Raw genomic sequence first — 17,806 nt, 5'->3', positions numbered from 1 at the left:
GGAATTTGGATAGAAGTAAAAGGATTAGTCCAAGTCAACATGGATTTATGAAATGGAAATTGTGCTTGACTAATCTTCTAGAATTTTTTGAGGATGTGACAAGTAAAATGGATGAAGGGGAGCCAGTGGATGTAGCGTATCTAGACTTTCAGAAAGCCTTTGATAAGATCCCGCACGGGAGACTGGTGACTAAAATTAGAGGACATGGAATTAGGGGTAGGGTGTTGACATGGATAGAAAATTGGTTGGCAGACAGGAAGCAAAGAGTAGGAGTGAACGGGTCCTTTTCACAATGGCAGGCAGTGGCGAATGGAGTGCCACAAGGCTCGGTGTTGGGGTCGCAACTGTTTAGCATATATATTAATGATTTGGAAGAGAGAATCAGGAGCAATTTTGCGGATGACACAAAGCTGGGTGGCAGTGTGAACTGTGAAGAGGATGTTAGGAGGTTACAGGGTGAACTGGACAGGTTGAGTGAGTGGGCAGATGCATGGCAGATGCAGTATAATATAGATAAATGTGAGGTTATCCACTTTGGCAGCAAAAACAAGGGGGCAGATTATTATCTCAATGGGGTTAGGTTAGGTAAGGGACAGATGCAGCGAGCCCTTGGTGCCCTTGTACACCGGTCACTGAAAGTTGGCGTGCAGGTACAGCAGGCAGTGAAGAAAGCTAATGGAATGTTGGCCTTCATACCAAGAGGATTTCAGTATAGGAGTAAAGAGGTTCTTCTGCAGTTGTATAGGCCATGGTAAGACCACATCTGGAGTATTGTGTACAGTTTTGGTCTCCTAATTTGAGGAGGGATATCCTTGTGGTTGAGGCAGTGCTGCGTAGGTTCACGAGATTGATCCCTGGGATGGCGGGACTGTCATATGAGGAAAGATTGAAAAGACTAGGCTTGTATTCACCGGAGTTTAGAAGGATGAGGGGGATCTTATATAAAATATATAAAATTATAAAATATAATTATAACTGGACAAGCTAGATGCAGGAAAAAATTTCCCAATGTTGGGTGAGTCCAGAACCAACGGTCACAGTCTTAGAATAAAGGGGATGCCATTTAAGGCTGAGGTGAGAAAAAACGTTTTCACCCAGAGAGTTGTGAATTTGTGGAATTCCCTGCCACAGAGGGCAGTGGAATTCAAATCACTGGATGGATTGAAGAGAAAGTTAGATAGAGCTCTAGGGGCTAGTGGAATCAAGGAATATGGGGAGAAGGCAGGCACGGGTTATTGACTGGGGGCGATCAGCCATGATCACAATGAATGGCGGTGCTGGCTCGAAAGGCCGATTGGCCTCCTCCTGCACCTATTTTCTATGTTACTATGAAACTGTCCTTCCAAGCTTTTTCCCACACATGCCCCCAAATTGTTCTCTGCTCCATTGATGACTGCATTGGTACTGGTTCATGCACTCATCCAGATTTTTGTTAATTCAATCACCTTTCCACCAAGTAGTAAAAACAGAGCTACAGATGCTGATTAATGCACAAAGAACAGTGCTGAAATAACTCAGCAAGTCAGGCACCATCTCTGGAGAACATGGATAGGTGCGTTTTGGGTCTAGACCTGAAGTGTTCTGAAGAAGGGTTTTAACTCAAAATGTCACCTAACCATGTTCTCCAGAGATGCTGCCTGACCTGCTGAGTTACTCCAGCGCTTAATGTCCTTTCGTACCTTTGCTACCAAGTTGCATCCTGTCTTCAAATCCATCTGGACTATCTCTGCCATCTGTCTTTACCTGGATCTCTTGGTCTGGATTTTAGGAAACAGATTTGCCACTAAAATTTACCATAAACCCACCGACTCCCACAACTGCCCCGATAATACCTCCTCCCACTTGCTCTACGTAAGGATGGCAGCCCTTTTGTAAATTTATCTCTCTCTCCACTACATCCCCTCTCAAGATGAGGCCTTCTGTTCCAAAATTTCTAAAATGCCCTCCTTCTTTTGGAAACCTGGCATTTTTAAAACACGAACACCATAAAACCACTCAATACACCAAACTCACAGTTCAGTAGACATTCAGTGTGTTCAGTTGATTCACAGCTCAGAGAGAGTCATGACCTCTCCCTCTCCCATCATGCAGAGACTGAACAACACCCACACTTCCGTGTTTTATATCCCCTCCCCCTCCAACCAGAAAAGGTGTGGCCTTCATGGCGTGTGATAGGAGAGAGATTCTCAACATTTTTAAAACACTAATGACACTTTTATTTTTCATTGATGGGAAGAATTCTCTGCACCTGCTCAGCGGAGGGGGACCGAGTAAGATGGCCAAAAATCACAGCCGTAAGTGGTAGCGTTTTATCTAAAATCAATATACAGTGCAAACAGGAAGTAAGTGCATTTGCAGTCGTGCCTTTGCCCTCTGCCAAAGTTCACGAAGCCTTCACACATATTTCCTCCAGTTCCCACTCATCTGTCCTTATCCACCCATGCCCCAGGGAAAACACCTAAAGAGTCACCTTGATCCTCTCCTTTCATCCCACCCACATCAACCCCCAACAAATCCTCCTCTTCCAGTTGTTCACATTATGGGAATATCTGAAGAAATTGGATTATCAGAAGAAATGCAGCACTTTAAGAAAGAACTTCACCATTGTTTTCTCAAGGATTGCTGGAATGTAAAATATCAATCTTTTACCAATTGCACATCCACCCCAGAAAATTATTTTTCTATTAATTGCATTTAAACCTGTCAACATCTTCACTTCAAAATAAAGCATCCTATAGTTCCTTTTCCTCTTCCACAGAGCAACATATCATTCAGATTGTCCATGAATGATAACTCTTAATGTATTGTTACTCGGACATTTTACATTTTATGAACATCCATCTTTGCTTCTATATTTGAGTGGAGTTGTGTAGGTGCACATACTTCAGAGTATTCCTATGGAATCATATCTGCCTGTTTGTGAAGTTCTACTCATAACATCTGATCCGATGTGCCTTTTTCTTGGGCTGCCTTTGAAAGATTCCTTCTATTTCCTGACACATCATGTTTTTCCTCATAAGCCTACACATAAGCCCACGTAAAATACATAAAAATCAAGAACAAACTCCTGGAAATCTGAAATAAAAACAGACCTCAGCAGGTCTGGCAGAATGTGTACACAAATTATCTTTCATTAGAACTAAGGAAAGTTAGAAAAGTTTGAAGAAACCAAATAGAGATAGGGTGAATGCTTTACAGAATATATCCATCAATGCCTGAACTTCCAACTACCTGTCATTATATTTCTCCATCTATCTTCCAATTTGACTTCTCACTCACGGGCCTCCTACGTATGTCTCTATTGTAGAGCAAATATAAGAGAGAGATGAATTTCTTAGTACATCTGCATTTGAGGAGAGATTTCAACAGGCCTCCCAATTGATGGAGTCAAAGCCATGTTACTAGTCAAAAGATCCATGATGGAACTAATCTCGGTGAAGACAATTGTCAAGTCTAAGTCATTGTCCCAACACTTATCGCAACCTTTCTTGCCACAAGGCTGCATCTCATCTCCAACAAACATCACTTGGGAGTGGAGCTAATTTTCAAAGCTAACAAGAAACTGTTAAGCATACAGCAACTACACTCCAACTGTGACACTTTGGAACCATGGTCATCTGAAACTCAGTAGTGGGGTTAGAATATGCAATTAATGCCAGTGTTTGCAGAAGTTCAGAGGGAAGCTCCAAGACAGCATAGACTCGTTCTTTCAAGCGTATGAGAGGATCAATCTTACTGTCAACATCGTCAGAAACAAAGTTCTCTACCAAACTGTCTACTCTGGTTTATGGCTTGGGAGCCACCACTCAGAGAAGATCGACATTGATAATAGGGGCATGGCATTAATACTAAATAATACATGGATGTAAATACAATCACCATCAGTAAACAATTGGTGTTAGGCAAACTGATGGGGCTAAATGCTGATAAGCCCACTGACCCGAATGGGTTGTATCCCAATGTTCTAAAAAGGTGGGCAACAGGACAGTGTTTTAGTGTAGTCTTCCAAGAATTCTAAGCTTCTGGAACAATGCCAGATAATAGGAACACTGCCAATATGGCACAACTATTCAAAAAAGGTGATTAGTCTAACAATAGACTAATAATTCTAACATTGAAAAAATATTAGAATCAATTGTTAGAATCAATTATTAAAGACGTTTTCAATAAAAAAAGAATCAATTATTAAAAAAGAAGTTGCAGAATTTTTACAAGACGTTGATGAGGCTGCGTTTGAAGTATTGTGTTCAGTTTTGGTCACCCTGCCATAGGTAGAATGATATTAAGCTGTTAAAGAGTGTAGAGACGAATGTTGCCAGGAGCTGACGACTTGAGCTAATAGGTGAGGTTGGGCAGCCTAGGACTTTATTCCAGGAGGCGCAGGAGGATGAGAGGTGATCTTACAGAGGTTTACATGATCTTAAGGGAATAGATACGATAAATGCAGTCTTTTATCCAGAGTAGGGGAATCATTAACCTGAGGTGGGGGGGGGGGGGGGATTTAATAACTGCCTCAGGAACAACTTTTGCACACAATGGTGGATATATAGAAGCTGCCCAAGGAGGTAGTTGGGGCAGGTACTGTAACAACATTTAAAAGGCATTTGAACAGATACATGGATAGGAAAGGTACTGAGGGATGGGCCAAACATGGGCAGGTTGGACTAGTGTAGATGGGGCATTTTGGTTAGCATGAGCAAGTTGGGCCAATGAAGCTGTTTCCATTCTGCATTACTCTAAGACTCTAAGTAATTGCAAAATGTTTGGGAAATTGTAATGTTATTACTGTGTATATTTCTCTGGCTACTTGTAGTCAACAGCACTTCATGGAAGCACAGTTTTGAGATGGCAGACCTGTCCTGATACCATGCTATTTTAGGAGGTTTGTAGTGGCATACACCATGATAGAAAATGGGATTTTATCTCCGCAAGGACTTTGTGGTGGCAGTTTCTACCAGTGTTATCATAGACTGATGCATTTGCCACAGGTAGATTGGTGAGAACCAGGTCAACTGGATACGTCTCTCGTGATTAATACTCACATTCTGCCACTGTGCCTGTCTAGCAATTATGCCTTTTGTGGACACAGGAATATGGAACGATTCTACATTCGATAAAAGTTGGGAAAAAATGGTGGAACGCATCCGTCATTTTTATAGTTTCTTGGTTTTATACTCAAGGTTTGGATTATGAGGCCTTCAGAATGTATCAGCTTTCAGGGTTTTAATCTGTGCAGCACTCTTTTTTTTATTGATACTAATTTTCTTTACATCCTCCTTTTCATTTCATTCCTGCATCCCTAGAACTTCTGGGAAATGACTTATGTTCTCCTCCATGAAGAAAACCTTTTGCTCCCCATTATAAATGTTCCCATATTAACATTACAGGTGCAGAATCCTGCATCAGAACTGGGAAGGCTGACCTTAATTTTAAAAAGTACCAGATAACTCAACGACACTATGGAGTAGAATCTTATATTAAAACGTGCCAATTGCTTTCAGCAGTTACTATTAAAATAATCTTACATGCTTTATCAGTTATTAAACAATTAGGCAAATTGAAAAAAAAATGCTGCGTGTCTGAGCAGCACATCCAAAGAAAAGCAACCATAATATAACATATCTTATTCATATATCAAAGCAACAGCGGACACATTGGTCTTGGACATTTAAATTGGGGCAGGAAACATTCAAAACATTTAAACTGAGAGGATAGATATATATATATTTTATTTAAAAATGTTCAAGTTCAATCAATTTGAGGTAATAATCAAAGTAAAATCAAAAAATTAGAGATTACTTTTTACTACGTTGTTTGAAAAGTATATTAATTTATGTTTACATATTTTAACTTGTTTAATTAAATAACGAGCTAACTATTCTGTCTGGAACTGCCCTTCAGTATAGATTGATTAAGATAGTATAAACTGGCAAAAATCCTAGTTTTTCAAACAGGGGTTGGTAACCCAGGATAAATGGTAATGTTAAAATGTGGGGCAGGGTCACCTGATCAAGAATCAAGTGTGTTTATCATACGTACCGGCAGACGAACAATTACATTCCTACTTGCTGCAGTTTTATAGGCCCATTCACACATTATCCCAATAACATATGAAATAAATATACAATGATCAGTAATACAATAAAGTAATTATCAATAATATGAAGTAACCAAAGTGCAAAACCAAAGTATGGAGTGCAACAAAATCAAAGTCCATAATAGATCGTAGTTGTTGATGTTGTGTTGAAGTTAGTATTATGCCAGGTTCAAGAGCCTGCTGGTTGGCTAAGAAGAAGCTGTTCTTGAATTTGGAACTGTTAGTGAGATGAGAACATGGTCGGGGTGGTGTGGATCTTTGATGATAATAGCTGCCTTTTGAAGGAAGTGCTTCTGGTAAATCCTTTGAAAGTGGGGAGGTCAATACCTGTGATGGACTGGACAATGCCTATCACTTTCTGCAGCTCTCCTTCTTCATTCCTCGATGTCCCAGTTACCACACCAGTCAGTATACTCTCCAACGTGCACCTGTAAAAATGTGATAAGAGATTTTGGCGACATAACAAATCACTTCAATCGTCTCAGGAAGTAGAGGCATTGATGAGCTTTCTTTGTAACTGCATCAACATGCAGAGCCCAAGACTGATCTTCAGAGATATGCACACCCAGGAGCATGAAGTTGTTGACTCGTTCCACTGCCATCCTGTTGATGAAGACAGGTTCACAGATCCTCGGTTTTCCAGATGTCAACATTCAGCCCCTTTTTCTTACTAACATTAAGAGCAAGATTCTCGTTCTGCCACCATTTAATCAGATTATCAATCTCCCATCTGTACTCTGACTAATCATTACCCATGAACAGCATTATCATCAGTGAATTTAAACATGGCGTTGGAACAATGCCTGACCACACAGTTAAAGAGAGAAAGGTGCAGGACACTGGATACACAGCCGTGGCGCTCCTGTGATTGAGGAGAAAGAGTTATTGTCAATTCAAAATGATTGCGGTCTGCTGATGAGGAAGTCAAGGATTCGTCGCCAAGTCAAGTTTATTCGTCACATACACATACAAGATGTGCAGTGAAATGAAAAGTGGCAATGCTCGCGGACTTTGTGCAAAAAACAAACAAACAAACAAACTACAAACAGAATGGAACAGAATCACATATTCTTTTACATATCAAATATTGTGGGCGGAAGGAAAAAGGGCAGAAGAAAAAAAAATCCAGCAATTTAAAAAAAAACAGTAGAATGGTACAGTAAAAGTTAGTCCCTGGTGAGATAGGAGTTTACAGTCCTAATGGCCTCTGGGAAGAAACTCCTTCTCAACCTCTCCGTTCTAACAGCATGGCAACGGAGGCATTTGCCTGACTGTAGCAGCTGGAACAGTCTGTTGCAGGGGTGGAAGGGGTCTCCCATGATCTTATTGCCTCTGGAGTTGCACCTCCTGATGTATAGTTCATGCAGAGGGGCGAGTGAAGTTTCCATAGTGCGTTCGGCCGAACGCACCACTCTCTGCAGAGCCTTTTTGTCCTGGGCAGAGCAATTCCCAAGCCTAATTGTAATATTTCCGGACAAGATGCTTTCCACAGCCGCTGAGTAGAAGCACTGGAGGATCCTCGGAGACACTCTGAATTTCCTCAATTGCCTGAGGTGGTAAAGGCGCTGCCTTGCCTTACTCATGAGTGCTGCAGTGTGTGATGTCCATGTCATATCCTCAGAGATGTGGACTCCCAGGTATTTAAAACAGCTCACCCTATCCACAGTATCCCCATTTATCCTCAATGGTGTGTAGGTCCTCGGATGATGTGCTTCGGATTCAATTGCAGCAAGAGGAGCAGGTATCTAGTTCCCCGAGGTTGATGAGAAGTTTGGAGGGGATGATAAGTGTTGATTGCCATATTGTGGTTAATGCACAGAAGCCTGATGTAGGTGTTCTTATTGTCCAAATGTTCCAGGGCAGAGTGAAGAGCCAGCAAAATTGCATTCCATTGATCTGTTGTTGCAGTAGGTGAATTGTAGTGGGTCCAGGTCCTCACTAAGGCAAGTGTTGATATGCATTGTAATCATTCTCTCAAAGCATGTCATCATATTGGACGTAAGAACAATTGTAAAAAAATAATTGTATTCAATATTTATACTTAAAGCAGACAATGAAGGGGAACACAAAAATAAACCACAAATCCCTTAAATGAGAAGTGTAAAAAAAAATTTTTTGGAACCTCTGAACAATATTTTCTTTACCAAAAACAGCAAATGCTAGAACACAGCCAGTGAAGCAGCATCTGTGGAAAGAGAAACCAATTATTTTTCAGCCAATCTTCAGGAGTTCCAGTCAATGTATAAGACATTGGTGAGGCCGCACTTGGAACATTATTTTCTGTTTTGGTCACCTTCTATAGGATGTCGTTAAGCTGGAAAGATTGCAGGGAGGATTTACGAGGATCTTGCCAAGACTTGAAGGCCTGAGTTGTATGGAGAGCTTGGGCAGACTAGGACTTTATTACTTGGAGAGCACAAGGCTAACAGGTGATCTTATAGAGGTGTAAAAGGTCATGAGGAAAATAGATAAGATGAATGCAGTCTTTTACCCAGAGCAGGGGAATCAAGAAACAGAGGACATAGATTTAGGGTGAGAGGGGAAAGATTTAATAGGAACCCGAGGTGCAATTCTTTTCACACAGAGTGATGGGTATATGGAATTAGCTGTCAAAGGAAGAAGTTGATGCAGGTATTACAACAACATTTAAAGGTCATCCAGAAAAGTATATGAATAGAAATGTTTAGAGGGTTATAGGCCAAACGCAGGCAGGTGTGACAAGTGTAGATGTGACATCTTGGTCGGCATGGGCAAGTTGGGCCGAAGGACCTATTTCCGTGCTATTGACCCTATGACTAGGGAAGAGTGAAGGGTTAACAGTTTTCAAAGCAGAGCTGGGAGGAGAAAGATGTAAGACAAAAAAACTAGGTGGAGATAGGTTAAAGCATGTCAGGTGATAAGGAACATGAGTATTGAACGCTAGTGAAACATTTAAAAGAAACAATGTAAGAAAGGAACATAAGCATGATAATGGGAAACAATGAGTGGGAGGTTTACTTTACGTTGGAAAATACAATGTTCATTCCAAAGCGTGCCCAGGCAGAAGATAAAATGTTGTCCTAATTTACTTTGGGCCCCATGGCGGCATTGGAAGAGGCCACAGACATGCAGATCAGAACAGTAGTAAGATGAGAATTAATGTGGCATGCATCAGGAGGCTCATCCCAGTAGACTAAGCATAAGTGCCATCACCCACTCTGTATTTGATTTTTCCAGTGTAGAAGTGACCACTTTAAGAACACCGAATGCAGTACAGTAGATTGAGAGAAGTGCAAATAAATTGCCTGGAATGGTTGCTGTGAATGGTAGGAAGTGAATAAATGAATAGGTAGGTCTTGCATCTCCTCTGGTTGCATGACAAGGTGCCACGGGGGAGGAGTGGTGAATGGGGACGGGAGAGTTGATCATGGCATCATGAAGTGAGCAGTACCTGCAAGATGCAGAAAAGAGAGAAGAGGGAATTATGTGGGAGCTTGCAGAAATTGTGCAGACTAATTGAATGTGGAGGCTGGAGAGTGAAAAATGAGGACCGAGAAAATTCTATTTCAGTTCTATCTGGAAAGAAAGTGGTTCATAGCAAACATGTGGAAAACAGAGGGAATGCAGTCGAGAGTTCCATTCACTATGATAGAGGGAAAGCCATTTTTCTGGAAGGACGAGGACATTTTAGAAACAACAGATCGGAAGGCCTCATCATTGTGACAGTTTTGTTTATGTAATGTTTAAAAAAATTCCTGCTCCAAAGAACAGCAGTGAAGTCCTCAATGCAGAACCTAATGCAGGTTTTAAACCTGAAATATCGAGCATTGCTTTCCACCCACAGATGCTGCTGGATCCACAAATTCCTGCAGCAGAACGTTTATTGCTCCAGATTCCAGCATCTGCAGTCTCTTGTGTCTCAACCAGCTTGCTGATAGCTTGTCCACTATCTTGTTCATTTATTCTCTCCACCACCAGTGAACCATGGTTGCTGCCGTATGTACTACCTACAAACAGAGCTGTGCAGCATAGGAACCGGTCGTTTGGCCCGTGATTTTATGCTGAACATAATGCCGTTAAACTAATCTCCTCTGCCTGCATGTGATCACTAGCTTTCCATTCCTTGCACATCTATGTGCCTTTCCAAAAGCCGCTTAAATGCCACTATCATCATATCCACTAGCAGTGGATAATAGGCACCTATCACTCTGTGTAAAAAGCATGCCCCGCACATCTCCATTAAATTTTTCCTCTTAAAGCTATGCCCTCTAGTCTTTGACATTTCCACCATGGGATAAAGGTTCTGACTCTCTACCATATCTACCAGTCAGAAATTTATATCCTCAATATCGTCAACCTCCAATGTTCTACTACAAATTTCTCCAACCTCGCCTTATAGCTAATTCTAACCCAGGCAGCATTCTGGTAAACCTTTACTGCACCCACTCCAAAGCATCCCCATCCTTCCTGTAATGGGGCGACCAGAACTGTAGACAATACTCCAAAAGCAGCCTAACCTAAGTTCTATAAAGCTGCAACATGATTTTGTGACACTTTAAAATAAAAAGCCTCAACCGATGAAAGCAAGCAGACCATACATCTTCTTTATCATTATACCTTTGTGTTGCCACTTTAGTGAGCCATGGACTCGGAAATTCAAGAGCCTCCTGTACATCAATGATGTTAAGGGTCTTGCCATCAACTGTTTACTTTCCCCTTATATTCAAATTCTCACAGCTCAACCCTCATACTTGCTTGGATTAAACCCCATCTGCCAATTCTGTGCCTAACTCCACCAATGCTGGTTTTGTTTGTAAAATTACTCACCAACCCATCTACATTTACATCCAAGTTGTGTGTGTAAAGGGCCCGTTCCACTTTCACGACCTAATTCACAACCTTTTTTACTCGTGGACATTTTTCATCATGTTAGAAAAACGCCCCGACCTACTTGATGCCACGAGTACCTATGACTAGCATCACGGCCTGCTATGAACTACCTACAACCATGCTGCGAGTATGAGTCAAGGGCAAACTCGGCAGAGGTCGTGAATTAGGTCGTGAAAGTGGGCCAGGCCCTTAACACTTCTTAAACCTGCAACATCTACCATCTAAAAGATAAGGTCCGTAGAAATATGGAAAGGTAAACACCTGCAAGTTTCATTTCCGAACACAATATCCACACTAAGGAACAGCTTGCTGTTTTATCTCTCCAGGAACTCCCTAATCACTTTCACTATCACCTTAAATCATGATTTTCCCTCCAAGGTCCATATTCATGCAAAGGATAAACAAAATGGCACAGGTTTCTGCAGCAACCTAGGAGCTTTTTAAATTTTAATTCAGTCAGACAGGCACGGCACAGTAGAATTGGACATTAGTTCTGCTTTCTTTGTTATTTGTCTACAATTTTTTCCCCTGTGCCTTTGAGATGGTTTTTAATAACATTCAAGTGTCTATGAGATTGGTAGACAATTAATATGAATGTCATATAAACTGTCTGAAGAAGGGTCTCGACCCAAACGTCACCCATTACTTCCATCCAGAGATGCTGCTTGTTCTGCTGAGTTACTCTGGCATTTGTGTCTATCTTTGATTTAAACCAGCATCTGCAGTTCCTTTCTACAATATAAATGTGAAATCAGGCTTCATTGGCTTTTTTTGTCATTCACAGAATATGGATGCTGCTGGGAAGACCAACATTTATTACCTTTGAAAAGCTATTAATAACCTGATTTTAGACTTCTACATCCTAAGCGTAATGGTACTTTCAACACTGTTATTGGTGAAGTAGTTCTATAATGTTAATCCAGTGACAATTAAAGTATAGTGTTTCTTATAGTGAAACTAGAGGTGAGCTTTTGGTCTTTGCGATTCTATTTAATAAATGTTACAGCTTTGACCCAAGAAAAATTGGCAAATTGCTATATATTTTGTGGATGGTACACACTACAGACCTTGCATGCTTTAGTTTAGTTTAGAGATACAGCGTGGAAATAGGCTTTTTGGCCCACTGAGTCCGTGCCAACCAATGATCACCCGTTATCCCAGTTTCGCATTCTACACACTAGGGGCAATTTATGAAGCCAATTAATCTACAAACCTGCAGGTCTTTGGGATGTAGGAGGAAACCGGAGCACCCAGAGAATACCCACACGGTCACAGAGAAAGCACCCATAGTCGGGGTTGAACCCAGGTTTCTGGTGTAGTAAGGCAGCAGTTCTATGGCTGTGCAACTGTGCCGCCCTAAAGTGCTGCTTAAGGTGTGCAGAGTGAATTTTGAGAAAAGTGTATATGATACTAGTCAATGGACTGCTTTGTCCTGAATAGTTTCAAGCTTTTGAGTGTTGTGATAGCTGCCCTCAGGTAAATGGAAAGTACTCCATCATGACTAGTCTTTCATAAGTGACAGAAAGAAGTTAGGGAATGAAGAGATGAGAAGATCACAGCTAATTGCATAGCCTTTGACCTTCTCATGTAGCCACAGTATTTATAACATGCCCTGTTAAGTTTCTGGTCAGTAACAAATTTCCAGGGTGCTGATAGTGGGTGATTGACACGGGCCAATGCCACTGAGCATTAAAGGAAGCACATTAGTATTTTTTTTGGAAACGGTCATTGCCTGTTAATTGTGCAGCATGAATGTTACTTGCTCCTTATCAGCTGTAGCTTGAATATTGTTCAGGTTTTTATCCTGGATGGCATGGATGGTTTCATCTTCTGAGGAGTTATAAATGGAAGTGAGCACCATATAATAATTTCCAATCATTCGCACTTATGCCCTGACTTGAACTAATCCATGGTGCCAAGCTAGTGGATAAAGCCAAATTTTGAAACAAAATATTAATAATACTAACAAAACCCAAAATATTTAAATATTTTCTTTTCATTTCTTCTTTTTCAATAATAAAATACCTTGGACTGTTTTTTTCAAATTTATCATCATAGAAACCCCATTACCTCTAAAAATACAGAGCTCAGTATAAAGCTGGGATGATTTGTACTTGTATCAATAAAGGTTGTTTATTTCATTGGTGCATGAAGTGATGACTGAACATGAGGCACTAATTAAAAAATGCTGCAAGCAAGGTACGGATTTGTTCGATACAAAGCCATTAAGAATAGCAGTAATGTTTCAACACAGTGCATGCATTATATGTACATGTTATTCACTGCTTCCTTCACACAAACAGTAAATTGAAAGATGATTTTTAATGATAAAAGGAATGACACTTCTGTCACTAACTACTTTTCATGGTTCAAATTTAACTAAAATAATTTAAGAGAAAGTTGTCCTAACAAGAGCACTCCAACATGGAAAGGGTTTATCACAAAGTCTGCTGGATAGGTATTTAGTTTGCAATAACATAATTCTTAGATTATTCCACACTATTGTTCTTACATCCTTTGCACTGGCTTCATGAAATGTAGTTAGCCACAGCGTGATTCTCAGTATAATATTTCTTCAGATAGTTTAGACATTATAGACATCAAAATTCAGAATATATGGTTCTAAGTGCAGATGTAGCTTAAATAAATCAAGTTGTAGTTTTATTTCTTTTAATTTAACTGGACATTCTACTCTGAGGAATTTAATTGCGTAAAAATACGTCTTTCAGCGTTATTTGATTTTAAAACCACCATTTTGAACAGCAGCATAAAAATAATCCAGATCACCAACAGTTAATGGAAGGAGAATTTCCTTAATATATTATTGAGGGGAATAGGGTAATTTCAAACATTAATCTTCATTAAAGAAAATAATCTCTTGGCACACTGAGTTTGCAAGGCTCTTGACCATTGGGGATGAAAACCTTTTATCAAAATGATTTATTTTTCTTAAATAATTTGGCAGCAAAAGAATGAGTCAGGACCTTCATATAAAGCTCCATGAAAACTAATATCCCCATCTGCTCAATTCAGCTTATATAATAATTATTAGTATGAGTATCTAAAATCTGTAATTATTTTGTATGGTCAATGGTCAGTCCTAAAGTACATAGTTTTTAGCTGCACACTTATTTTCTGGATCAGGTACAGATAACAGCAAGGTATTCATCCCTGTAGTTTCCTTTAAATATAATTTATATCACTCTAAATAATATTTAGAAATTTCATTCTATAGTAATTTTCATGTACCTCCATAATATGACTATTCACAAAAACGGGGTTACCTTGTATGAAAGGTTACTTCAAGTGTATAATATAAACCCATTTACCTCAAGTTCAAGTGCATTCTGACAGCAAGTACTTGTACAACCATTTCTGTTATATTCTCTCATGTTATAAATATATTTTATTGTTGTGCCCTTCACCGTACCAGGATTCCGATGTGAGATAAATATTTAGCATCTGCAATAATCCCTCGAACACACAATTATACTGGCAGTAACCCTTTCACAAGAATTTATAGTCTAGCACTGAACAAGAATCATTGTTTCACATTTTGGTGTTTTGTTATTAATATTTATTTCTTTATGATGGACAAATAATTAATGTAGTTATGCCCAAGATAAAGTTTTACATTTATACTATAGCATTATCAAACAGACCTGTGTTGCAGGCTTCAGCTTTTGGTATCTAAATTTAAAATCAGAAGCAGCTCCGTGAATAGCATCTGAGCTATACTAAAGTAAATTAATGCTCAAGGTTGACAAGATAAATCTTAGAAAGACTTCACAAATTCTACACAGTTTCAAAAGATAATTTCCAACAGCCACGGTTAGATATTATTTCAAGAATATGACATGGGAAAGCAAAGTACATAATCTTCATTCTCATTGTAATCTTTGATATATATATATATATGTATATACATATAATATATATATATATATATATATATATACACAAGTAGGAAGAACATAAAGCAATTTATTAAACATTCAAGGTTTTGAAGTTGCACAAACATGATGTATAATTTAATTTTCCTGTCGGTTGAGACTAAAGCCTATGTGGTGAAGGGATGAGTTAATGACCTGCTTTGTAAATGTTATTGTTTCAAGTTTGAGACAAGACTATAAGATAAAAAATAACCAACCTTTACAACATATGTCACACCAGGTCCCAGGATTTTCTCATTCGAGTGCAGCCACCCTCGTGAGGGTTTATTAACAAAGCCTCCACTATGATTCCAATCCTCTCCACCCAAGTGAATATCTTCTACCTTGGTCCTCTTGTCCGTGCCCATCTTGTTCACGTCCTGCTGAGAATACGGAGTGGAGGAGACAGGGTTACATGTGTCTACTGCTGCTGAAACCGAGCTAGGAGTGCTTGAACAGCCTTGCTGCTTCGAAGAGGCAAGGTCTTTCATTGCAGAAGACAGATTTTTGATGCCCAACAGGCTGCCCGTGCTGGCAAATTTCAAATGGGACATCTTTTGCATGAAGTTGCAGAGGGTCGTAGGCCCATTTTCCTGGTCCTTGTGGAGCACCTCTGGTGGTTCTTGGTATGAAGATGCAGCAGATGTTGTTGCTGTCGTCGTAACAGTCGAGCCCTTGGCGTTCATTGATAAGTTGTGTATAAGATCATCGAATGATGTCACTGAATCATTCCTGAAACGATTATACTTTGTACGGTGAAGCATGCCCTTCTATATGGTTTTCTGTACACGTATATCCAGATCTGATGCAAACTTAGAATGCATTTGTTCCACTATGCCAGACCTCTCATAGTGCCAACAGCAACCTGCTAAACCCAGGCAAATAAATACCCACGGAAATGCATCTCCAAAGTGCACAGGTAAGGGCCTGGTACAGTAGTACTTTGCTAAGACAGAGATCACCGTCCTGCTTGGAGCTGCCAAGCTGCTCGCAGCAAAAGCATGACTCACACAAATGAGAAGACCCTTTTCAACAAAAGGCTCACTGAACACTGCAAATCACTTCCTGTTGCAAAACCATCCACCCACTTACAGCACACTAGAACCAATCAATTTTCAAATTTCCCATTCCCATTTTGAAAGAAAGGCATTTTCATCCAAAGCCGTGGAATTTTTCTTTATCCGAAAGCAAACTGCTCTAATCACCAGGAATTTCACCTTCAACAAAATTATTCCTTCTTATATATGTTATTGTGCTCGAACTCATCAAGCTATACAACCTTCCCTTTCTGAATACAGCTGTTATATAACTTTACAAAAATCCCTGCATACGTCTATGTGGATTAAACAACACATCAAACGACAGAAAACCATCTAATCTTATTCATACAAAGTCACAATCCTGGGTTTGAACAGAAAAGGAACTGAGAAATACAGCTTTAACTTTCTGCAATAATACAGACGAGTGTAATAAAAACCATGAAATCAAATACATCTGCTCTAATTTATATAATTCCATTACATTCATTTCAATTTTAAAATCGAGTATCGAAAGGCAAAATAAAATATACTACTGCGCATTTTCACACTTTCCTCATTTAGCAACGTTTTTACAAAATAAAATTCTCAGAATACTGTACAACTAAGACAGAGCAACAGCAGCTTCAGCATTTTTTCAATAGTGGTTTATTCCATTAAAATGAATTGAACTGTTTTCCAGATCTATAAGGCAGTATTAAATAGTGCTTTTCATTTTTACCCACCATTTTAGTGATAAGTTCCTCCTTCACTGCAGAGAAACACCATTATTAAGAGGCATAATGCAAATCTCATTCATAATTTCTGCTGCATTAATTTCTCAATATTTTAACACAGCTCCCATGCATTCTGGTTAGAAAAGAATTAGGTTTTAATACAATACCATCTCATTCCAGCATGTACAAAAAATAAGATTTTTTTTATCCAGTGGGAAAGTGATGTTTCAAATCATTTATATTTATTTGAATGAAATGGTAAGGGCGCATACCAATAATTCTGTGAATGAAATAAGGTCTTGCTGCATCTGCCAAACAATCCCTTGGGTGCTAATGGCTTTATCCAATGAAAAAGAACTTGGATGACTCATTCAGGATAGGATTTCTGAATAGTGGATTCTTCCATTTTCCTAACAGGTGTGTTTCTTTCATATATACAAAATAAACGAATTACTTCAATTCAGTGGCATCTGCTTGAAATTTAACCACTCAAAATGCACATTTAAAAATGATTGAGGCAGAATTGAGATGCTAATTTAATTATAGCTGTCTCCTTCACATATATTTTTATCTGACCCCCAAGAAGATGCATCCAACTGGTCCATTCACATCGGCAAAGTGGATACATACCATTCTGTTCAATTTTTCTGTGCTTTGAATGTTAATTATTTTATTGAAAATATCAGACTGTTGCAGATATCAGACTAAGGAAAAAAATATTTTTGATTATATGTCTGCTCTGTAAAGTCACGCCCAGACAATAGATTTTTACCTCCATATGGCATCTATAGTAATTAAATCAAGAATAACATGAATTTGTTTATTATGTAAAAGAAAGCTCGAAGTAGAATTTTTTGACACCACATAAAAATGGCAAACAAAATATTGTGTATTTATCATATCAGATTAATATTCAAGTGCATGGGGGTATACTGAATATCGTGGTAAATATGCAAAATAATTTATTCAGCAAGCTGAACCATTTAAAGAGCCACTGTTTTAAATTATTTGAAAATAATACTACTTGCTGCGTGCTATTCATGATCAAAGAAAAGGTAAAGAATTTAAGCTCTGTGATTTTTTTATTTATATTTATAACGTCCAATTGAAAGCTTGTCTGAATTTTCAGGTTAATGAGATACAATGAAACATTTG

At 39.1% G+C, this 17,806-nt stretch overlaps 1 protein-coding gene across 1 annotated transcript in view; it reads right to left on the bottom strand.

Annotated features, from left to right (window-relative positions):
• Window positions 1-16,781, bottom strand: part of shc3 (SHC (Src homology 2 domain containing) transforming protein 3) — a 141,156-nt gene extending 124,375 nt beyond the window's left edge. Inside the window, exon 1 of the mRNA XM_055632882.1 lies at window positions 15,117-16,781. Within this exon, the coding sequence (XP_055488857.1) occupies window positions 15,117-15,662 (546 nt within the window). The 5' untranslated portion in view covers window positions 15,663-16,781. The remainder of the gene's footprint in view (window positions 1-15,116) is intronic.
• Window positions 16,782-17,806: the final 1,025 nt, after the last annotated feature.

The sequence above is a fragment of the Leucoraja erinacea genome, chromosome 3 (genome assembly GCF_028641065.1).
Source record: "Leucoraja erinacea ecotype New England chromosome 3, Leri_hhj_1, whole genome shotgun sequence".
NCBI classification, from domain to species: domain Eukaryota; kingdom Metazoa; phylum Chordata; class Chondrichthyes; order Rajiformes; family Rajidae; genus Leucoraja; species Leucoraja erinaceus.
This window is presented reverse-complemented; position numbering and strand designations above follow the sequence as displayed.